The following is a 22,283-nucleotide window of genomic DNA, read 5'->3' as shown; positions in this document are numbered from 1 at the left end:
GCAGCAGAAAAGAACCCCGGTTGCATTATTTTAATCAATCGTCATAGTCTATTTACACATACGCGCACAATAAAAAAAAAAAAAAAAAAATTGATAAAAAGCTCAATATGTATACTTCCTTTTTAAAAGGGAGGCTCATCACGCTAGAGGATGCTGATTATCGATCAGGGAAGTGATCAACAACAACAAGAGAAATAGACTGCTAATGTTTGCTGAAGCCTTTGACGTCAAAGATGTCGGCAATCCGGCCTTATTGCTGGCCTTCTTCTGTTGGCGCAGGAAAGGCGGATCGTCGTCACTTCTTTTCGTTTCTTGTGTCACTCGGTAATTAGCGTCGATAGTTTTTCTCGTCGTTGTATCCGTTGTTGATAACTGGACGATTGTTGTTTGCCTCGTTGTTGTTGTTTCTGGTGGTGGACTGGAAAATTCATCTTCATTTTCCAAGTTTTCGTGTTCGTCTTCTTCATGTTCCGCACTCCAAGATGAGTGCGCCATTCTTCTCTGTTGAACGGCATCCATAGCAACGACTTAAAACAAAACGAGAAAACATTAACTTCTTTTGTGAATGGCGAGAAACAACTTGAAAGGAATTCGTACCCTCGACAGATATGGTCCAATTGGCTGTTCCGTGAATGTTGGAGCAGTGACAGGAATAATTACCTGGATGAATGCATCTCTTTACACACACATTTAAAAAAAAAAGATAATAATTATCAATTTGCATTTACCTTTATCCTGCGGTTGCATATCGGCAATATTGAGATACATGTCCGTAGCGACCAGTCCTGCTTGCGGTCGATAATCAACAGCCGCTTTCTCTGATTTTAATAAATACCCCCGACCACACCATTAGTTTCCATCATCAGCTTTTGCTCATTAATTAATTAGCTACCACGTACTTCTTGCAGGGTGTAATCATCATTAATTAGGTAATTGTATAAATGAACGAACCTGAGGGAAGCCGATTAGACTCGTAAGTCCACGAAGTATATCCTGGTGAACGTCAGAAACTTGAATTAAATGAATGAAAAATTGCACGTGTAAAGTTGTTTCAACCTTGCGGCCAGCTGTGGCACTGACAATGGAGTTTCAGTGGTTCGCCCAGTCGCTGAAATACTTCCCTTTGATGTGACGTTACAGCCGGAGCAACTTTTTTTCGGGACAAAATTTTGTTTGTTTCTTTTTTTAGTTTAACATTAGATTTTTCTTTAACACTAAAACATTAATGATTTAAAAAATGTAAATAAATTAAAAACATACATTCGACTCTGAGTAGAATGCGCTTGCTGCAAAACATGACACACAAAAAGAAAAGAAACCATTTTTAGAAAAATGAGGGTGATGCATTAGCTAAAATGATCAACAATGACAGCGGCTGTTTTACCTAACAGGGGGCGGAATTCCATTGGAAGCTTTGCACCATCCATCAAAAATAAAATGCATTTAGAAATATTCCCTCGTCCGAACTTATTGCCAAGAATGATTAAGAACTGCTGTCATATTTTTACGTGAACATACCGATGCAGAGGTAGGCAGCCATCTGTCGGCGGTGAACGCCGACTAGATTCAAAATGGAACCTTCCACTACTCCCACACCTCCGGCGGAGAAAAACAAAACAAACATAATATAATTTATAGTTATTTCTTCCCCCCGTCGACTGCCTCCATTCATTAGATTTTATTACTCTATTTACTTTGATTCATATCGATGGGTTGATAGTCTTCGCGACGCCAGGTGATGTTTGGCTCCGGATATCCGATAGCGCTACACTTGAGCGTTGCATTGCCGCCTTCTTTAATTGCCAAATCACTGCTGCTCTCGTTCACCAGTATGTCCGGCGGTACTGTTTCCAACAAGAAAATATTTACAAAAAAATACACAATTATAACTAGAAAAAATAACGTTTAAGAATTCGTCTACATTTGATAAATATCTACGCTAGACGCTCAATGCAAAATTGTGTCTTTCGTTAGGATTCACATGGAAACAGCAGCGGTCGTACAAACAATAAAAAAAGAAGGGGGGTAAAGTACGCTATATACACAATGTTTATTGATCAATTGTGTCGGACTCGGCACTATGCAATCTCGGCTAGTCGTATTTCGTTGGCCCGTTCGTGAGCCTCCTATAACTTGGCAGGCCATCGAAATTGCCAATGTGCCTGTGCGATATGGCTGATCTATAAATCACATGTTTCGACTTGGTTAGACAGTTACAGTCCGAGACGACACGGACGGACTCCGCAATGAATTTAATCTTTTAGTATTTTTTATTATTTTTTTGCTCTTTGCGTTTAGATTTATATGACTGCAATTTACAAGATTGGTCTCATTTCCCGATGTCATGTCTTTCGAGTTTAATCTAATTACATAAATTTAGTCGTTCGTATTTACCTGTCACGTGAAGGTAAGCCACTTGACTGACCATCGGTTCGAAATTGTTTAATTGGCACATGTAACCACCAGCGTCGGCGGGCGTCACTTCCTTCAGATACAATTGCCACGTTTTGCGCTGGCCGGTACTCAGACGCTCGTCCTTATCGATGGAATGGCGGACCGTAACGCGGGCCGATCGAGTAATAACCGTGTCGTCAATAGCTAAAATTGTTTGCGTATCTACTCGCAGGAACGCCACCTGAAAGAAAAGTTTTTTTTCCCCCGCACCAAAAAACTTTGATGTTATCGATTTTATTAAAAATTTAACAACGAAATGGGCTCACCTTAAAATTGTAGACATTATCAATGATGCAAGTAAAAACTGCCTCCCGGCCGGTTGATACTGTAACGTTCGGCATTTGCCCGATAAACATAGACCATCCTACGTAGAAATGTCAACGCGCGTTAATCTCATTCAGACTTAATATTGTTTGGTTGCCAGGTAACAATAAAGACACTCTTGCATCCCACTTCACAAACAAGATCATCAATCAATCAGCATTATAATTTTAGCATGACTGTCACATCTCTATACATTGGCTCCCAAATATAAATCAAACCAAAACATAACGAGAATAGATTAATATTGAGTCTACCAGACGATGACGACACTGATTGGCTAGACACGGTTAGGAGATTGAAGATGATTGCTATCGCTGTAACCATTTCTTTCTTCCTGCGCCCGGATCTTCTGGACGGACGGAACAATTTCAAAATGAGTGTGTCTTGTCGCTAGGACGATGGACGACTGAGATCATTCCGGAGGAGAGCCACACCAGCATCCACCTATTTCCGGTGGTGCTCTTCGCCATTTCACCCGCTAGCCCAACTGCATTTTACTCTTTCGACTCTCTCTCTCTCTATCTTAATATGAAATCAGACATGCGCTCCGGGCTGTACTATATACTTGCCACCTTCCTCCACGTTTTCCCGTGTAGAAAACGCAATTGAAGATACAAATGAAATGTATAATTTTGTACGTTTACGCCCGTGAATTTATAGGGAGCCATTTTTGCACCCGTACATTAAAGACTCGTTTATGTACTCCAGGCTCATTTCAAATTCACCAACATATTAGGTGAAATCGCAATATTTTAACAGGAGCTCTACTTACTTTTTAAAAGGCATTTTTAATGAGTTAAACAGAATACCAAGAAAAAAAAATAAATATATACATACCTTTTTTCTCTTTCACCAAGGGAGTATTTACATTTCCATTTTTTCTTTTCATACGTCCCTCTTCAATATCCTCACGAGTTGACAGTGGACGGGGAAAATGATGATGACAGGCCGGTCGTCCCGCAGGACTGAAGCCATCGTACAACAGAGAGCAACCAGTCAAACATCCAAGACGCTGGGAGCTGAACAGTGACTCACATTCTTGCTATCAAGCCGAGTGCGATAAACTGGCAAAAGGCATTGTCAAGGATCAAAGGATATCTTCCCGTTCGCTGTTCTCTTCCGGATGGAAATATATAATATCGATGTAGAGCGAATAGCAAAACCCAAGGAACACATCGAGACAATATAATGCCAAGATTCTATAATATTCGCTTCTGTTTTTCTGCTTTGACGTCTCTCTCTTGCTGACAACAAACGTCAATCCTGCAAAAAAACACAAGATATAAAAGGAGAAAAACTATCTTCCATCACATCAGGCATTCTTCACGGCTCATCGGGAATCAGCTGTTGGCCCATAAATTTCCATCTTATAAACTTACTGATGATGATGATCTGTATGATCGACTTCGCAGGCCTATTCAGCTCGGAGCTTGAAAGGCACGTTTCCCTAGAGCTTATAGCCACTAACGAGCCAACATTAATCAACTTGTGTTACACACACACACACACACACACACAGACAACATAATAGCAGACATGTAGGGATGTGTTATACAACCAACCGACCGCGGCGTCAAAAAGACAAACTGGCGACTGGGTTAATCCTATATGATCAATAGCCCTCCCTCACCAACCGCGTCGTTACGAAACGATCCGACCATTAGCCGAGACACGCACAGAGAATAACAAACATCATCTCTAAAAGAATCAGCACTCAGTCATCAAGTTTCCATAAGGGCGGAATACGATAAAGCAACATTTGTAACAAATGCATCTTAACTTATAGTAGGTTTCTTTACAACTTACCTTTGATCATGAATACATAATCCGATATGTGCTTTCCGGACGACTGTGTAAGGGCGAGATGAGTATCATAACACGGCGGACTTGCTAGCGAAGATGGTTGGCGTACAACAGGCCAAATGGTAATAGGATTCGGGAAAACTGAGGAGGTGTAGCGTCCATGCACAATGCAAAGATCCATTAGTGCCAATTAACTGGGGAAAAAAAAGAATTAACAGAGAAAATGCCGTCATCTTTTTTTTTCTATTTGTCCTTGCGGAACAGAAAATAGATGGCCGTATGTTGTCAAATGTAATGGATCATTGTCGCCAATTAGCTCAGTAAACTTTGTCTTCCATTTTGACAGTACAAACAAGACAGTCTTACAATGTGTAGGATGATGTCCTTCAAAGCTGAGGCAACCACACTTTACAGGGTATTTTACGATTGCTATTCAAGTCGAAATGGAAGGCAAAATTTCTTAGAAGAACGTTCAAATTTTAACAAGAAAACTAAATCTTTCAGATGGTTCACTGCAATAAAATTGGGATCACTGAAGGGCTGTAATATCAAACAATCCCATCATTCTTCTTTTCATTATTTGGTTCAGGACAACAGCAAACACGATCGTTTACCAGGAATTTGCCTATTGTTTACGTGATGCATGTACACAAGTACATACGCTCCATCCTATTTTTACATTTAATGAATGCATATTTGTCTGTTTTCCTTCCCCATTCGGTTGCTATATAATGACTGATGAAGAGGAAAAAATTTTTTTTTCCTCTCATTTTTTTAACGTCCTGTGTCTTTTAACGTTGGGACCATTGGTTGTACGCTCTTTTGATCCATGATTCCGGACGCGAGCAAAAAAGACCTGTCCTAGTTCCGCATCGACGAACGATATACTCATAAAAATCTACAGATTCGCTTGAGAAACGCCATCGATTAAATCAACTGATATCTTTGTTGATGATGCAGGTCGTTAAAAATATTTACTCATCTCTCGGATAATCTTAGACTGCCTTTAAGGTAATTGTTTGTTTTCGTTTCAGATTTCGTACCCTGTTTGATATTTTAAAGGGCAGCGCGGATCAAATGTCAATCGCTTCCAGTACATACCGTCCTGCTCTCAAACGGATGTCACTTAGCGCTGTATACACGTACGAACACAAGATGACTAGTATAGAAAAGGATATACACGTTCACCGGCAAAGAAAAAGAAATTGAGAGGCTACGCCAAGAGACATCCATGTGTTTCGCTTCTCACGACTCCCCACCATTCCGACAGACAGCGACGGCAAATTATATTGCAGTAGAGTTGCTACGGCAAGACTCTGCCCAGCAGCCTTTTATTTTATTTTTACTTGACGTGACAGCGGCGAATGACAGCAAAAGGCACACGCGAGTTTTAGGGGCGGCTATAGATTCAGTTTATATACCCGGTACGTATACATATCTAGAGCTGTCGCCATCGATCTGACCAGATTTGAATAACAAGCCTCCAGAGAGTCACACAGTGAGAAGACTCGTTTTCCAATAAGAAATACTAGAAAGGAAATTGAAAAAGAAATGAGATTTACGGGGAATGAAAATAAATAAAAAAATAATTTTTCGCCACAGAAAAAAAAAAAAAATCTTAACTTTAAATTCATTTAAAAATACTTAATGAATCAGACTAAAATAGTCTTTGTCTGTTTTCTGTGGAGGGCAATTGAATAGATACACTGGCCAGATGGCGAAATGTATGTGCAAAGCCACTCGAGGATTTCGGGAGCGTGACGGAGCCCACATCGTTACAGCCACGAAAGGAAGAAACTACATCTATAAAGCTCTCAAACTCTCGTCGGTTCATTTGCGATCCATTAGTATCCAATTCTATACACTTCACATTGCGTGCGGATTGAAGTGATGGTGCAAAACGGGGGAATAAAAAAACACCATAAAAAACAATTGAATGGAAAACTAATCAGCAGCAGAAAGCGAGAAACTTGGGATATCGACCAGGTATACATGTAGAAATTAAGACACCTAGAATTCCCCCTTTTAAAACTTGACTGTTGAATATTTCCAGTGTTTCATTTCAACAGCTACGGTAGCTCGTAATGATGAACGGGTAGCAAAACCGCGTTTTACTCTATAGGGACCTTGTTAGCGAAGGAGTTATCGATCTGTAAGCTAGTACGTGTGGCGGTTGCTCAAACCCTTCCAACTTGATGGGTATATAGGTTCTATCTCACTGGTAAAGAAGAAAATCACTTCGCTTTTAATAAAATAATGCCAAATCAAATTACTATTTTCTTACTTTCTTTTTCGCGTAAAAATGCACGACTGAGAGTGGCAGATGCCACAAAACAATTGCAGGGTAGTTGTTTTCTAAAGCAAAGTTCGTTAAGATTTCACAATACGTTGTCCATTATATGGCGGGCCCCAAAATTGAAAACGCAAAATGAAAAAATAAATAAATAAATAAATCAGGTTTTTTTGTTTTGTTTTTTTTTCTTCACAAGTAACGAGTGCAGTGTCAGTGGATCGAAAAGTAGAAATTTTTAAAATCCTTCTCTAAATACTCATGAATCTGCTCTGCACGCCCATCTGTTAACCTGCCCGAGCATATACTAGCTAGCTCTCACATTGTATGTTGTGCAGGAAAGTGACAGTACACGCAAAGCTCTAAAAGATGTATGGGATTGTGCGTAATGCTTTTCCCTTGTAAGTAGACAGAGAAGAAGAATAATAAAAAGAAAACGGGATACGTACATCTACAATGCTGCCGCGTGAGTGCTATAGCTGAACTGGTTCAATGGCTATGAATAAAGAGCCAGGATTTTTACAGCCAACTGTTGACTGTTACGACAGTTATAGCGAATTCTCCTACGCTAGAAAAGCATCGCTTTCGCTATTCATGCCCCCCCTCTCTAAGTCGGAAGAATCGTATGCCCTTCATCCCGGCAACCAGTCATCAGGTAAGCGAATGAATTGCTTTCCTTGCAGACAGCATTTCGCTTATGTATATTTTTTTTTTTCGAAAAAAAAAGAAAATCTTGGTAGGCACTTACACAAACAGCGTTTCTAGGAGAACCCTTATCACTCACTCGGCGATGTTCCGATCCATCATTTAAGCTGGTCTGAGGAAGAAAAGAGGATGATTGGATGAGAAAAATTATTGGCTATTTATGGAGAAGGTTCTTTTCACCTGATGGTTTCCTTCTGCTCGGATGACAGATAGTGCGCCAACTGATTCAGAACTTGTTCGTGCTTACGTTGAAGATCCAGCTTTTCTTCACGCTCTCTTCCAAGATCCAGGCGTAATTTGTCCTCGCGTTGCTTTGACTACAATATTTTTAAAATAACCATTAAAATCAAAATTCCTTACACCTACACTGCAAGGGAAGAATTAATACCATTTCAAGCTGGTGGCTTAACGATTCCTTTTGCTTACGTAGAAGGCCAGCAGTATCGCTTTTCCCTAGATCTCCTTCCACAACACGAAGTTGGGCTACATTAAAAAATTAATAGGTGATCACTTGTGGCTGACTAAATGGGTAAATCATAGCACACGCACCTTCAGTAACACAGAGTTTTTTCTCTAACACATTCTGGTTGGCCCGAGATTCCTGAGCAATTTTCCATTTCCCCTCGGCTTCTTTTTGTATACGGCTAGCGTATATTTGAATCATTTCGCAAGTCTCGATTAGTTTCAACTGTTTGGTCTCGAAGGCTTGAAGACATCTAAAAACAATGAAAGTTATACTGGGGCTGTAATATTCAACACAATTTAGTAATTTAAATCAAATTACTCTGCAAGGCTTTCCTGCTGATCGTGCAACTTTGGTAAACCCTCGACAACGGTACGAACATGTCCGTAAACTTCTTTGATTTCTTTCTCGAAATGCCCAATCTTCAACGTCAGGCATTGCTTTTCCATCTTACAAACGGCAAAGAATAATTAATAAATTCGTTGAATTGGCAGTTCACATGCTCGTTGGTACGCACTTGAACTTTACGCAGTTTTTCAGCATAATCCAAGATGGCCGCTTCCTGGCGACAAGTTTCCTGCTGATAGGATTTCGTGAGAGCGCCGATATCGTCGATCATTTTCTTGAGTTCTTGGTTACTTTTAGCTAATTTCAGTTCCAACTGCCGACAATGAGCCGTTTTGGCATGCAGTTCTGATTCTTTTTCAATTAAACCCAGATTCAGACGGCTCAATTCAACGTCTAACTGCGCCACTTGGTCCTTTGTCACCACAACGCAGTCAACGACAAAAAAAAACATGCAAGTCATTAACGTTTTCGGACAAGAGATATCTCAACGACGTAGGCTTACTCTTTTCATCTTCAACTCTTCAAGATATATAGACAGTTCCATCAATTTACAGTCCATTTTTTCAACAAAAAGAATTGTAATGCTAATTGGCTTAATATTTCACCTCGCCGTGTGCTGGCTAGAACTCAAAGTTCGTCTGCTCTCCTTAGCATGGTTTTTTCTTCCTCTGCCGTCTCAGGATCCATTTCGTGAAGGATAAATTTTTCTAAACTCACCAACGCTTTTGCTAAGTTTGAAAGAAAGCAAAGGTGTTTCATATCAGTAAGAAGAAAGGGCACTTAAACAGATTAGTACTCTTCGTACGCATGCTACGGTTGTGAAAGAATACCTACCCTACATGTTATCGAACATCGCCATTAGACGAGATGTTCACGAGCCGACTTGCCAAACAAATAAAGAAAATAAAACAAGTATGTATATTTATTAATTATTTAAAAATTACTTTAAAAAAAAATACTGAAATTTGATTTGTGCTCTCTGTTCTAAAAAAAACTTCTTTTACCATATTTTATTTTTCCTACATTGAAATAATTTTTGGGTATTTGAAAGATATGCACCCAGTAAATCTGGAAAATTTGTCAGTTTAAGGGGAAATTATATAAATGAGAATATTTATTTCCGATAAAAGCAAACAAAGATTAACAAGATTCTGCAGAACACGACGAAAATTCTTCAGATTTTTACCGCTAGATATCTAAACGACGCGCTTAGTTTCTGAAATGGAACCGCCTTTGTTCCCCAAAAAACCACCAATATAAAATCGAAACCTTTTAAAAGTTTTTAATCAAATGACCAAACTGGGTAATGAAGAAAATGCGTAAATCGCATCACCGTTTCAAATTAATACAATTTGGTGCTGTAAAGCTCGATAATCATCAAAGGCACGTTTGGTTAAATTTAGCATTTTAGACTTTTGAGATGCAGTGCGCCTTTTGCTAGTACGTAAGAACTCAATAGAAAAAGCATAAATAATGTATATTATACTGCCCGATACATAATTTAGTTTTTAGTTTAAAAACATGACTTTTACAATCTATAAACATCAATGATTCCCAATACAATCGGAAGACTACAAAGGTATCATCAACCAAACCTTTTCTAAAGTATTTGGTGTTCATTGTAAGATAATTTGTTTTCTTTCAATTCAAATACACAGACTAAAGGTTTTGTATTTGGGTGGAAACTGCTTAACTGATATTCCAGCAGAAGTTGGTCAACTGGCAAGATTGCAAGCCTTGGTGTTAGCTGAAAACCAACTTCAGAACATCCTCTGGCTGTTGTGTAACAAATAACCGCAATTTCTTTGACAATAGTGCTGCTATTATATTCCATATCAGGTATGGTAAAATAACATTGAAGAAGATGTCATCATAATCTCATTATACTACCTCTGACACCTAAAATGAATCAGAGATTTGGACATAAAAGACATGCCACCCCATCGATCTGCTAACCAGCGCTGGATTTTTTCTTACAAGAATCTCCTCATCACACTCCAAACATTTTATATGACCTTAATAATATTTTCAATTGGACAATGACTTACAGGTTTTGTTAATATGCTATTTGCCTGAATCTCAGATTTTCTACATCAAACACACATCTACATATAACTGTAGAACTGATTCTGACATCTACATGCCATACCCTGTTCTGGAACCGACTGCAGGATCTTCGTTTGAATTTCAAATATGGAACAAGACGTTTGAACCTGATGTTTTGAAGGACCAAATACGGCAGAAAAAAAAACTCGCAGCGTGGTTTGTTTCAAACTGCTTCACACAAAGCGGGCGGGAAAAATATGCTTCTGAGCTACAAAAGTACGTTCACGATGACGTATATGGAAAATGCGGACCTTTAGTGTGTGCCAATCATCTTCAATGCTGTAAGTACTGTATATAGTCTAAAATATTCAAATTGGGTGATCTCCATGTTAACTAGATTTGTATTTCAGACCAAATGTTAGAGCAACAATATAAATTCTACCTCTCTTTCGAGAATTCCATCTGCCGCGACTATGTTACAGGTGCTACAAAACTAAAAAGTTGTTTCTATCAAGGGTCTTTAAGTTCTCCATGCAATTCAGAAAAATTTTACAACGCCCTTCTCTTCAATGTCGTGCCAGTAGTTTATGGTGGTGCCAATTATAATGCAGTTGCGCCTAAAGGCTCTTACATTGATGTTCGTGATTTTACGTCAGGTAAGTACTAAATAATATACATTCACTTAAACCTCTCACACCTGACTACTGATACTTGTTTTGCCAGCAGTTCGGCATCTTGCACAGTACCTGAAATTCTTGGATAAAAACGACAGTGCCTACTTGCGGTATTTTGATTGGCGGAAAACTCCATCAGGCATATCAGCCTTACCGCGTTTTATTCAAGGCTGGTGCACGCTTTGCAGGTACACATTTTTCTTTTCGAATTTGAACATGTTATGATTATTACATTATTTCTCTCATTTACGGTTTGCAGTATGCTTAATAACACCTCGTTACCCTTAAAGTCTTATTCAAATATTCATTCCTGGTGGTTTGAAAAAGGCCACTGTGAAAATGATCGTACAAATATTCACAAGTTAACAACTTAGTGTCATTACCTGTGTTTATCGAGCGAGACTTGTTAAATAAAGAGATTTACGTTGCTCTACGCTTTGAAAGTAGTTAGTTCACGATTCGGGTAAACTTTCGTTTACAGTTAACACCAAGTAACAACAACATTGTAAAAAATGTATCGATTAATTTGTATTTACTCATCCATAAGACTTTAAAGTTGACTATCGTTTCTTCCACGTGAACTTTTTTCGAGCACCAGCTTGATCGGGCTTCTTCCTTTCACGTGTTCGCGGGTCAAATGAAAGAAGTCCGGCTAAATGGAAAAATATTGATTTTAATATGTTTAGGTTAAGAATCTTATATCTCGATTGTTACCCAAACGCATGCGCTCTATGGTCTCTGCGTTTACGAAAGATCTCAGGCACATGGAAATGCCAAGGCGAATCGCACCCGATTGGGCAGAAGTGCCACAGCCATCCACAGTAGCCACAACGTCAACTTTCCCTAGCATATCGTTGAATTGTAAAGGGAAAATTATCTGAAACACAAATACTTTCATTACGTTACCATTAAGATAAGAAAATAAGACACATGTTACCTGCTTTTTATCTTGTTCTCTTTGGAAAAAGTGTATGTCTGTTTCGTTAATGCTAATCACACCAGTACCCTGACCAATTACTTTCACGGTAGCATTAGAGGTCTTTCGCCGGGCATTATACGTCATGTAGGGGCGACCCGATTCATCACGCATCAACTAAGACAATACATGGAGTATCGAATACGACCTCACTTCATTACTTTCCTTGCTATAACGATGTAACTATCCAGATTAATGTTTCCTCAGGAACTTGTTGTATTTCAACTTGGGCAGCTAGTTGACGTCGAAATTGCATGATGAAATCTTTCTCGATGACAGAATATGGATGTTGACTAAAGCGTTCGAACGTTTTGATCAAATTCACATACTACCAAAACGAATAAAGAAGAGGGAAAAAACGTTATTGTGCAGTTTTCCCACTAAAAAAATCATTTATCACCTGAGCATCAGTCAATGACTCAAGAAGAACATTTTAAATTTTTTGTTTTGGAATCCATTCAGACCCAAACAGAAACCTACATCCAATGGGAAAGTAAATTTTAGATATCAATAAAGAATAAACAAACACAATTTACAATTCTGTAGGTTTTTGGTTTTGAATTCCCCTGCTTATTATTTTATCTTCATGTCTATCCAGTTGCTTAAATTTTACTGCTAAATCCTAATTTCAAACAACAAATTTAGGTATTCCATTATTTGATAGTAAAACTACTATGTTTTGCTTTTACATGCATGAGTGTGTAGTAATTTGGTTTTGATGTGTAGAACAAACTGTGATAGGGTCGCCCATTAACATCAAATTCTGCTGCCTTACGTTTAGGATAGATCTCATCAGGATGTTTCATCATTGGTCTTGCTCGTGGGTCAAACAGCCCAGATGGAAACAAATATCTTATAGCCTCCTGAATATTAAAGAGGGTAAATAATTGAAACTTTACACACACTGTTATAAAAGTTACATCAACATCAGTTTGCGTGAAGAACTCAGGGTCTTTCCCCATCATGTTAGCCAAATGTCGTTTTCCTATGTTGTACTCATGTAATTGCTGTTTGATGAAATTGTCTACAAAGGAAAAACATTACGCCACAAAGCTTGCTGTAAATCTTTCTACGAAAATTGATATCATGGATTTTAGCACGCTATATGTATGACTTCATAGATTTGCTCCTTTTTTTCGTATCGCTCTGTTCAAAATCCAATTCATGGCCGTCTTTTGAAACTGATTCGTTGAGTTTAAGAGATCCATTTTGGAACAGAGGAGCAGAAAAAAAAATATGAACTAACCTAAATAATTTGAAAAAGATTAAATCTCCACGTCTTTTGATAAACAAAGTTCTGTTTGTATGTACCCCCCTAAAACATTTTGAAGAGAAAACTACGAGTTCTCTTAGCACTGCCATGTGTACACCGTCTGCGCTGCACTATCGTGCAGTGGTGCCACTTCGAAAATCGGGAAAACTCGAAATTTTTTACAAAAGACCTGAAAAACCTGATTGCCAGATCACTGTAAACCTGCTGAAAACTTGCACATTTTTCTAAAAACCCTGCTAAAAACTTGAAATTTTTTTTTGAAAAACCTGAAAAAACTTGCTGAAAATTTGTAATATTTTCATGAAAATGACCTTTTTAAGTCTTTATCTGTATTTAAATTTCAATTTTTGAAACAGTTGAACATAGGAGATCATTAAGAATAAGACAAACAGAAAACGTTAACTGGATTAAATATTATGGAACGAGAATCACATTGTGCATCACGAAAACTTTCGATTTACATTGGAAAAATTATCAGAGAAATTCTCTGATAGAAGGAAAGGACTTCTATTTGACTCCATCTCTTTCACCAGGATCGACAACTGCATCAGATTTGACTTTTGATACTACTTCAAGTAGTTCGTCAGGAAAGATATGATGGTGAGCGCTTTTTCCTTTATCTAAAAACCATTTTTTTATATGCAATAAACTCACGAGTATGTCATTTTTTTTCCGTCAGTTCAAATCTGATGTGGACGAAGAAGACATGAATTGGGGCCAACTACTTTGTTTAACACCAAAATTCTGAGAAAAAACGAAGTAATAGTTTAAATAAATATAAAGGATCTGAGGCTTTGAGCATGGTTTTTCCTTTTTCGTTCAGCAGAACAGACGATTAGACGAAAACAACAAGGCGTAAACGCGGCCAATTCCAATTTTTTATATGTGGCGTTGTCAACTCATCTAATTTACACCACTTTTTTCTTAAAAACTGAAAAAATGTCCAAAAAAGACACAAAATAACTGAAAAAAACTGTGAAAAACCTGCAAAAGTGATAAAAACCTACAAAAACTTGCAAACCTGCAAGATAAAAAAGAAAACTTGTCCCGACCCTCAAAAACCTGCAGAACAGGTTAAAACCTGCAAAGTGGCAACACTGCTATCGTGTATCAAGACACTAAGAGCATGAAGGAGGAATGGAGGAGGCGCAACTCGGGCTAAAAAGCGTCGAGATGCTGTAATTGCCGTTAGCAATACTTTTTTTTGTCACTAGATGCGTAAGAGTACGTTTACACATACACAATTACACATAAACCGCCAGATGGTCTTACTGTGTATGTGAATTGGGGTGTTGGAAGACGGTAAGAGAGCCATTTCCTGAAAGACCGCCTTGTTTTCTTCCCTTACTCACCAAATAATCTTCTCGGATAATTTATTGGTTAAGTAGAAAGTCACTCACTAAATGAGCTGTATTGGTGGAAAACACTGCGATCTAGAATGAATTCTTTGCCCCCTTTCTGTCACTGCACTGATAAGATTTAGGCTTATCAAGTAAATTCGTTTTGCAGCTCGGTAGTGGGCAGGAAGGGACAATATAAGTTTGATATTTCTGTTATTTAGAGCGATGTGTCGTGAAATCGAGCGACCTCCAAACGAGCCCACATTCAATTATTTCTCTGAAGTAATGATTCAAGCAACAGGAAATGAATATGTGGATTCACGCTCGATTTGATTCTCAACTAGGAGCGAGGCGGTCAATCTAAGTTGGTCAATCTTAGATCTTGGTGAAACCAATACGAAAATCTGTCTAATAACCATGAGGTGCCAAACAACTTCATTTGTGGTTGCAAGGTATTTGTGTAGTAAACATAAAGTTTAATTAGAACATTAATGAGTTTATAACTTTACTGGTTAAGCGAATCTGTATAGATGAGTAAAGTTCATTTTAATTTCAAAGGTTTTTTGTTTCTATTTTTAATTTTATTGTCTTATCTCTTTAATAATGTTGTTGTTTTGCCCTCTATCGTGACTATAGATGTTTTTCACTCCTTTATCGGGTGCGTAGGGCTGGGACCGTAGCGGCTGTTGCGCTTTGGTACAACACCGCTGGGTGTCAACCCTGACGCACGGCAATTTGACAGAATTTGAAGAAAACTTTTTTTGTTAAACACGACCAACCGATCAGCTCACTGTTGTTAGTAATTGATGGGCATTGAAACATATGTTTTAGCGTTATAGTGTGGTTGTAAAACTATGTATTTCAGGACAGGGTTTCAACTGTTTCTTTGAGCATTACAAGCCTTTATGAGATTTTTGCACTTTTGGTACTGTCATGTGTGATTGGTATTCAATCAATAGCTCACTAAATGATAGCAGTAAATACGTATATGCAAAGTATGTGGGGGTTGAATATTTTAAACGGGCGTATCTACAATGCCAAAGTACTTAGTAAGTGAACAGGATGGTTTCCGCCTAACAGTGTCTTAAAAACAAATTAGGTCTTCAGATCAAGTTATACGTGACATGAGATTTCGTTGTGTGGCTGGCTAGAAAAGAGATGCACCGGTAATGCACATATTTTAGATACTGCAGTGTTATCATTTCCTTTTTACTCTTCTTTCACTGCCATGGTAAGCTTCTGCACCATACACGTTGTAGACCCTATAATAGAAGAATATGGTTTAGAGTTGAGATGGAAATAGTGTGAATTCAATCATTGCATACTCGACAGAGATTTCAACCAGTTTGGTTTGTTTTCCCAATAAATGCCTATGAAATAGGCGGGGATTCCAGTAGCAGTGATCAGGAGGCCAGCACCCACTTCGTATGGACGAACGTAGATGGGCATAATTACCAGAAAGCCACAGATCATTAAGAAGGCTATGGGGAAAAACAAAGATACCTATGCTTGGAAATGAGATAAATAAACTTTAGCTCTAGATTCCACAGTTTAAAATTAGTCTACACACCTTGATGGGCCTGTGGAGATCAGGTTCCTTGTAACGGAGCCACAGCAATCCCGCTACTGACCACATTAGGAACATGGATTCGACGAACGCCGCATAATCAATGAGTGTGTACACATCACTAGTGCACAACATTACCAAGGAAATCATACCCTGAAATAAAACGTGGAAAAACAAAGTGAAAGTTTCCAAGTTTTCCCAAACAACCGGGTTATCCTTTTACGAGAAAGATAAGAGATGGTGCAGGGGTAAGTTTGTTAATGTTAATAAGAGCCAGCATGTCTGGTAGATGGCCTTGCCGAGCCCCCACGAAGCACAACCTGAAAAGAAAAAAACCAGAAAAGATTGCGTAATGTTTGTTCATAAATTACATGCAAAGGTGCGTTCTCAATACCTTGAACTTGTCATGATATGAACTGACAGTCCACCAAATGCAGACATGGCTACACACACAGGCATCAACCAGTTCATCATTCCCAGCATTTTGTCCCCGAGAGTCTGTAAGAAAACGATGGATGTAATTGGCCAAACGGAAAAAAGAATAAAATAGAAAAAAGTGATAAAAGGGGGACGTACTACAGCTATTGCTTCGGACGATAACATCTCAGTAGGTGTAAGCACACCAAGATAAGCTACGTTGGCTAGCACGTAAATACCCGTCACCAAAGGCAATGATATGTAAATAGCACGGGGGAGATTCCTTAAAAAGAAATTTTATCTACATAATATTCCTTGCAGCTATTTGAAAAACATAGAACGCATACCTGTAAGGGTCCTTTAACTCTTCTGTCATGAAGTTGAGATAATTCCTTGAAATGGGAAAAAAGTCAAGATAAAAGAAAATCCAGGCAACTGGTATACATTTCTTCGAACCATCCACAATAGGAGAAAATTCCGGAATAGAAGGAGACTGCAATTTGACCTGGATCAGTTGCCGTATTCTGCCAGACTTTTTCGGGTGAAAAGTTGTCATTTACACCCATATACAAGGCAAACAAGCCCGTTACAATGACTATCCCCAACGCTCCAATTTTCGAGAACATGAAGACATCTTGCAACTTGGTCGTTACGCGTACGTCATACGAATTAAGAAAAGTCAAGAAACCTGCCGTAAGAAAGTTTGTGAGGATTGGTTAACATTGATGATAAATTGCTTACATATAGCTGCAGCAGCCAGCAGTCGAACAGCATCATCCGGATTTCCGCAATCGGGAAAAAAAGGTTTAATAACGTAATTGGCAAATGTCAACCCCATAATAGCATTGGTGGTGGGTCTGTGGTCCAATAAGGGAATCATAAAATACTAGTCCCCATAATTAAGCTTTATTATTAGTTACACGAATATCAAGTTGGCATCCCAAAGAAAGAGGAAGGCGGGCAGAGGGCCAAACGCTCTATTGATGTAAGCATAGTCTCCACCTTTACACAAATAGAAAAATACATTTTATTTTTAAAAGATGACCCAGAAGAGTCTGAATAACGTTTTAGTCTGACCTGAAAGTGGAATGGCTGTGCCTAGCTCAGCGTAACACATTGCTCCGATCAACGAGAGCAATCCGCAAAAGAATCCAGACAATCAACGAGAAGCCAACTGAGCCAGCATCTTTCAAAACACCCTTTGGTGAAATAAAAATTCCTGATTAAAGAATAAAAAGGTTTTTAGTACATCAAACAACAACATGTGATTAAATGATTGGTTTACCAGAACCCATAATTATTCCAAGAATGATGGCAGTTCCTTCCAACAGGCCCAGTTCTTTACGCATTTTAACACCTTCATCTTGCTGAGGTGCCTCACCGTCAGGGCTAGTTACTGCTGATGCAGGTAATAGTGGCTGGCAAGTCGGAGGGAATGGCTTGCCATCGTCCTTCATTTTCCGGTGGATGGCTCCTAAAGAAAAAGGTATGTTTAGATCGATGACTTGGCAAATACTTCTGTGGAGAATTTCGAATCGTCACTAATCGAAGTGGCTCTTTCGAAAAAGAAAGAAGCTACTTTGTTTCTAATAAAAGCTTTTTATTCCAGGTATTGCTTGCAGGTACGTATACGATTAAAAGTTACGAAAGACCCTGGGAACTTCCAAATCTGGGAGTTGTTGATGTATTTTTAGAAATGCGACGGGAGGATTCAAGTTAACTGCTTATCAGCATAGGACCTACTAAGTGGTCGTGCATGCTAATTGAAAAACAGAAACAGGAAAACGATTGCGTAGTGTGCATAAATTTCATTCCCATCCAAGGTCAACTGAAATTTATGCTTAAGGCTTCACAATGTTTTTGTTTTGAACGACAACGATATTGCATGTTAAAGTTTGTAATAACGCATTAGATTTAATACGAGATGAAATCACGAATTTCGAATATTATTCCAACTATCAATTGAAATACGTCACAATTATGTTAAGTGCCGCAAAATATTTCAGTTTGGTCTCACATTTTTCCCGCGTTAAATTCATTAAGGAACTGTAATATTGAATTTCGAAACTGGCAAAATTTTGCGTGCCTCCTGACCGAAAGCTAAGGCAAAAAAATGCATAGTTTCAATCATATGAAAAAATGATATGATATCATGAAAATGTACATTTAAAAATGTGTCTGTTTTTAAAAACTTATTTCAAATTAGATCCTTTATTTGAAAACCAGGCAGAGAACAACCAGAATAACTGGTTCCATTCTTATGCCCTACTGGGGTTGTGGGGAATCTGTTGTTGCTTAACAGAATATGGAATTTAGAATAGAAGAGATTGGTCGCCTTTAAACACAAATACTGAATAGAATTTTTAAATGCTGCCCTCAGCCGGCTGAATTTGGCAAATTTTGTTTACATTGTGAGTTGAAAGACAAACAATTAATTAAAAGGGGCAGAAAAGTGTTTAATTTACCATCAGCTAATTCGGTTGCAAGTCATAATGTTTGACAAAATGACGATTAGCATGGTATGCTGGTTAATGGTTTTCCGAAGAAATATATTCCATATTCAGCCGCCAGGTGACGCGAGAATTTGAAAATCGTTTGACAATTTTTGTGCTTCGTGCGACCGCTCTAGTTCTATCCTGTCCTACAATGAAAAGCGATGCCGCCGATGCGGGCTGCCGGGACAAGAGAAGAGGCTTCCTCAAGGGAGGTTCAATGTCCGAACAATTTCCGCAGACCTCCATCCTCTTGTTTTCTATCTTTTTTCGGAACAGCTAAAGCCGTGAATTTCAGTGACGCAGACGAAAAGCGTTTCACAAGTGAAACTGCGATCGAACGATTCTCGTATTTCGATAGTTTCTTGCTACATTTTCGTTCTCATATCACACAGGATGAAACTCTTTTACGGTCTAGTTATTCATTCTAAATCAATTGACGATCTGTGTTTTCTCCCCAATACAGTGTTAATCGTTGATAAAGGAAAGGTAAACACATAACGACTTTTTCTAATCACAACATAGTCAAATTTTTCATGCCCGGTAGGAAGTAGGTTACATGCTTGCACACATCACTATTTGACAAGTCTAGTTGTGGATAACGAATTTGACTGATTCTGCTAAAATAGTGATGGTAAACTACGGAAATATGAAAGAAATTGCAAACTTGTTTTCTAAACAGACTCACTTGGGAAGAAAAATATTTCGCGGTCTATCAGCCAGGGTTAGAGATTCTGCACTACAAGCTTTTCCTGACTAGAAATAGGTTGGGGTGAAGGGGATGAAAAAAAAACGACTAAACTTGCACGTGTGTCGATGGCAGCCAGTCATAACATGACATCATAGATGGCTCTCGATAAGTAAAAATTCTGTTAATAGATGGCCTAGTTTCTGCGCGCGTGAAGTGTCAAATATTTAAAGCGATCTCTTTCTTCTTAAAAAATTCAGATTGTGTGCATCCAAGAAAACGCCGACGTAAATAAGGTCCAACAGAAGCACAACATTTCTTCTGAAAATGTGGTCATCTTGAAAGAAAAGTAAGAAAAATTTATATTGCATCAGTAACATATTCAATCATTAATGTTTCTCCTGTTTATTGCAGTGAATTTCTTATGCCAGGAATGATCGACACTCATATACATGCCCCTCAATATATCAATGCAGGATTTGGCCTAGAACTGCCATTACTGGGTTGGCTGAACAAGTATACTTTCCCCACTGAAGCTCGTTTCAGTGATCTGAAATTTGCCAATGAAGTCTACACTAGAGTAGTTGTAAGTTAACTTTCGTAGACCAGTAATATGGTAAAATAATATTTTAATAATATGTTTTATTTCAGGCAAACACTTTGATTAATGGAACAACCACTGCCATGTATTTTGCAACCATTCACAAGGATTCTGCACTCTTGCTGGGAGATATTGCACACCAGATAGGACAAAGAGCATTTATCGGCAAAGTTAGCATGGATCAGAATTCTCCAGAGTATTACATTGAAGAAAAAGGTAGTGCAATTAAAGACATAGAGGAATTTATAGTTTCTCTACAATCAAAGAATGTAAGGAAAATTATTGTATTATTCTTAACTTCAGTTTAAATCATTTATGACTCAATTTTTCTTGTCCAGTATCCAAACATTCAGCCTGCCGTCACTCCTCGATTTGCTATCACATGCTCAATGAACCTCATGAAAACTTTAAGTGAGCTGGCATCTAAATACAATGTTAACATACAAGTAAGCAAAATCATAGTCGGGAATTATAGTGATAAAAGAAAAAAGTTGCAATATTTATAACAGCTACTTAAATATTTCAGACTCACGTTAGCGAAAATCCTGCTGAGTGTGAAGTAGCAGTAAGCCTCCATGAAGGATGCCGAGATTACGTCGATATTTATGCACAAGCAAATTTACTCACTGCCAAGGTAATTTAGGAAATAAATTTTTCTAAAATTATTTTTCCAGCTATTTTCAAACAAAACAAATTTTCACGTGCAGACTATTCTAGCCCATGGAGTTTACTTGTCCGACAAGGAGCTGGAAGTCCTTCATCAGTATCAAACTTCAATCTCTCACTGCCCAAATTCGAATTGCTCAATTCGCAGCGGTATGTGCGATGTTCGTCGCCTTATGGAGAAAGGTTTACGTGTTGGCCTTGGAACTGGTAATGAATTTTTATGGGTAAATACCACTGGTTTTCGGAGTTTACCATTCTGTTCAAACAATAGACGTTTCCGGCGGCTTCAGTTCTTCAATATTGGACGCCATGCGTTTTGCCATCACAGTTTCCAACATCCTTTCATTGTCCAAATCCGAAGACTACAAACCTCTGAATTTCAGAGATGTATTTTTCATGGCTACACTTGGAGGGGCTCAAGGTAAAAAATAAAATGAAATAAATAATAAGGAAATCTCGATGTTAATTTCATCAAATCATTTTGCTTCGTTTTACGTTATTTCATTTCTTAGCGCTAGGACTGGATGACAAAGTGGGAAATTTTGAAATCGGCAAGGAATTTGATGCATTGGTTGTGAATCTCGCCCCAACGGATGGTAACCTAGAAGTCTGGCCGGATGAAAGCATGGAAAATCGGCTGTCAAAGTGGATTCATCTCGGCGACGATCGATCGATTTCTCGGGTTTACGTTAACGGAGTAGAAGTCAAGGAAGGCGCGAGTAACACCCTGAGAATCAAGCGGCTAGGAAGCAAAAGAAAATTGTCGGAAATGGTTTGAGACTTAAAATTCAATTTTCGCTTTATTCGTCTTCAACTGCTAGTACAAACATGGTAAACTAGATTGACATCACTGCCGCTAGATGAGACGAACATTCCGAGATTCGCCCATTCCCAAGAAAATGTACGCTAACAATAAGCTCTATCATTTCATATCCCTTCCTTTAGACGGTAACGGCTTTTTTTATTGAAGAATTTGACTCTTCTTAGCAACTTGATTGAAAATGAACATAATAGCTATTCCAGATGTAATATCCGGTTTAACTAGTTTCCCCTTCCACCAGTGGAAATAAAAAAAACTGGTTAAGCTCATTTTAGAATGCAAGACTTGCATTTGAGTGCAAAAAAAAATATATAAAAAAATTGGGTTATAAAACTA

The 22,283-nt window shown here is 38.4% G+C and overlaps 6 protein-coding genes and 1 long non-coding RNA gene across 10 annotated transcripts; 3 read left to right on the top strand and 4 right to left on the bottom strand.

Moving 5' to 3' along the window:
- Positions 1 to 6: 6 nt before the first annotated feature.
- On the bottom strand, positions 7 to 3,604 carry LOC116923487 (neurotrimin-like). 2 transcript variants are annotated; one of them, XM_045174140.1, is made up of 12 exons: positions 3,033 to 3,604; positions 2,721 to 2,818; positions 2,395 to 2,635; positions 1,695 to 1,844; positions 1,519 to 1,596; positions 1,385 to 1,412; positions 1,261 to 1,286; positions 1,057 to 1,149; positions 952 to 993; positions 729 to 818; positions 598 to 621; positions 7 to 527 (listed from the first exon to the last, which is right to left on the bottom strand). In XM_045174140.1, exons 1-12 carry the CDS (start codon positions 3,100 to 3,102, stop codon positions 139 to 141), a joined length of 1,329 nt encoding a protein of 442 aa, XP_045030075.1. In that variant the 5' UTR covers positions 3,103 to 3,604; the 3' UTR covers positions 7 to 138. The 2 variants fall into 2 exon arrangements, with proteins under 2 accessions (XP_045030075.1, XP_045030074.1); XM_045174139.1 differs by having other exon boundaries at positions 9 to 527; positions 598 to 660; positions 3,033 to 3,603.
- A 61-nt stretch (positions 3,605 to 3,665) lies between these two features.
- LOC116923973 (centrosomal protein of 63 kDa) lies at positions 3,666 to 9,204 on the bottom strand. Of its 2 annotated transcripts, none has more exons than XM_045174149.1 (8): positions 8,890 to 9,204; positions 8,557 to 8,799; positions 8,361 to 8,488; positions 8,126 to 8,292; positions 7,965 to 8,059; positions 7,757 to 7,893; positions 7,620 to 7,688; positions 3,666 to 4,775 (listed from the first exon to the last, which is right to left on the bottom strand). In XM_045174149.1, exons 1-7 carry the CDS (start codon positions 8,944 to 8,946, stop codon positions 7,679 to 7,681), a joined length of 837 nt encoding a protein of 278 aa, XP_045030084.1. In that variant the 5' UTR covers positions 8,947 to 9,204; the 3' UTR covers positions 3,666 to 4,775; positions 7,620 to 7,678. The 2 variants fall into 2 exon arrangements, with proteins under 2 accessions (XP_045030084.1, XP_045030085.1); XM_045174150.1 differs by lacking the exon at positions 3,666 to 4,775 and adding an exon at positions 5,940 to 6,109.
- Positions 9,205 to 10,191: 987 nt separating this feature from the next.
- LOC116923972 (alpha-(1,3)-fucosyltransferase C) lies at positions 10,192 to 11,540 on the top strand (the record flags this gene model as incomplete). The annotated part of the gene is given in 8 exon segments (XM_032930501.2): positions 10,192 to 10,226; positions 10,301 to 10,356; positions 10,359 to 10,437; positions 10,509 to 10,774; positions 10,844 to 10,915; positions 10,976 to 11,089; positions 11,160 to 11,295; positions 11,367 to 11,540. Coding segments are annotated over 8 exon segments (873 nt in total), but the record flags the coding sequence as incomplete, so codon positions are not given.
- Positions 11,541 to 11,617: 77 nt separating this feature from the next.
- On the bottom strand, positions 11,618 to 13,123 carry LOC123472656 (28S ribosomal protein S9, mitochondrial-like; the record flags this gene model as incomplete). The annotated part of the gene is given in 8 exon segments (XM_045174540.1): positions 11,618 to 11,759; positions 11,822 to 11,984; positions 12,045 to 12,200; positions 12,286 to 12,411; positions 12,484 to 12,559; positions 12,620 to 12,705; positions 12,773 to 12,946; positions 13,004 to 13,123. Coding segments are annotated over 8 exon segments (993 nt in total), but the record flags the coding sequence as incomplete, so codon positions are not given.
- Positions 13,124 to 14,501: 1,378 nt separating this feature from the next.
- Positions 14,502 to 15,607, top strand: LOC116923493. The gene is made up of 2 exons (XR_006646972.1): positions 14,502 to 14,848; positions 14,918 to 15,607. It is a non-coding gene; the product is annotated as an uncharacterized LOC116923493 (long non-coding RNA).
- Positions 15,536 to 19,995, bottom strand: LOC116923474 (large neutral amino acids transporter small subunit 2). Its single transcript, XM_032929953.2, is given in 14 exon segments — positions 15,536 to 15,958; positions 16,022 to 16,199; positions 16,267 to 16,416; positions 16,487 to 16,583; positions 16,658 to 16,761; positions 16,840 to 16,963; positions 17,028 to 17,072; positions 17,137 to 17,368; positions 17,422 to 17,537; positions 17,601 to 17,682; positions 17,758 to 17,824; positions 17,826 to 17,899; positions 17,966 to 18,154; positions 19,861 to 19,995. Coding segments are annotated over 13 exon segments (1,494 nt in total). The 5' UTR covers positions 18,138 to 18,154; positions 19,861 to 19,995; the 3' UTR covers positions 15,536 to 15,905.
- Positions 19,324 to 22,216, top strand: LOC123472517 (guanine deaminase-like). 2 transcript variants are annotated; one of them, XM_045174135.1, is made up of 9 exons: positions 19,324 to 19,661; positions 20,121 to 20,209; positions 20,275 to 20,446; positions 20,512 to 20,730; positions 20,800 to 20,907; positions 20,988 to 21,095; positions 21,169 to 21,334; positions 21,399 to 21,548; positions 21,640 to 22,216. In XM_045174135.1, the coding sequence occupies exons 1-9, from the start codon at positions 19,569 to 19,571 to the stop codon at positions 21,903 to 21,905; spliced, it is 1,371 nt and encodes a 456-aa protein (XP_045030070.1). In that variant the 5' UTR covers positions 19,324 to 19,568; the 3' UTR covers positions 21,906 to 22,216. The 2 variants fall into 2 exon arrangements, with proteins under 2 accessions (XP_045030070.1, XP_045030072.1); XM_045174137.1 differs by lacking the exon at positions 19,324 to 19,661 and adding an exon at positions 19,891 to 20,032.
- The last annotated feature ends 67 nt before the right edge of the window (positions 22,217 to 22,283 follow it).

The sequence above is a fragment of the Daphnia magna genome, linkage group LG5, assembly GCF_020631705.1.
Source record: "Daphnia magna isolate NIES linkage group LG5, ASM2063170v1.1, whole genome shotgun sequence".
Classification (NCBI taxonomy): domain Eukaryota; kingdom Metazoa; phylum Arthropoda; class Branchiopoda; order Diplostraca; family Daphniidae; genus Daphnia; species Daphnia magna.
This window is presented reverse-complemented; position numbering and strand designations above follow the sequence as displayed.

Coding starts and splice junctions, on each gene's coding strand:
- LOC116923487 (XM_045174139.1), bottom strand. CDS start 3,102: ATGGTTACAGCGATAGCAATCATCTTCAATCTCCTAACCGTGTCTAGC. Junction 1,413..1,518: donor GGCTGCCTACCTCTGCATCG/GTATGTTCACGT, acceptor GATGGTGCAAAG/CTTCCAATGGAATTCCGCCC. Junction 528..597: donor TTGGACCATATCTGTCGAGG/GTACGAATTCCT, acceptor TTTTGTTTTAAG/TCGTTGCTATGGATGCCGTT.
- LOC116923973 (XM_045174149.1), bottom strand. CDS start 8,946: ATGGACTGTAAATTGATGGAACTGTCTATATATCTTGAAGAGTTGAAG. Junction 8,293..8,360: donor CAGCAGGAAAGCCTTGCAGA/GTAATTTGATTT, acceptor CATTGTTTTTAG/ATGTCTTCAAGCCTTCGAGA. Junction 7,894..7,964: donor TAAGCCACCAGCTTGAAATG/GTATTAATTCTT, acceptor AAAATATTGTAG/TCAAAGCAACGCGAGGACAA.
- LOC123472517 (XM_045174135.1), top strand. CDS start 19,569: ATGAAACTCTTTTACGGTCTAGTTATTCATTCTAAATCAATTGACGAT. Junction 20,908..20,987: donor AATACAATGTTAACATACAA/GTAAGCAAAATC, acceptor TAAATATTTCAG/ACTCACGTTAGCGAAAATCC. Junction 21,549..21,639: donor TACACTTGGAGGGGCTCAAG/GTAAAAAATAAA, acceptor TTCATTTCTTAG/CGCTAGGACTGGATGACAAA.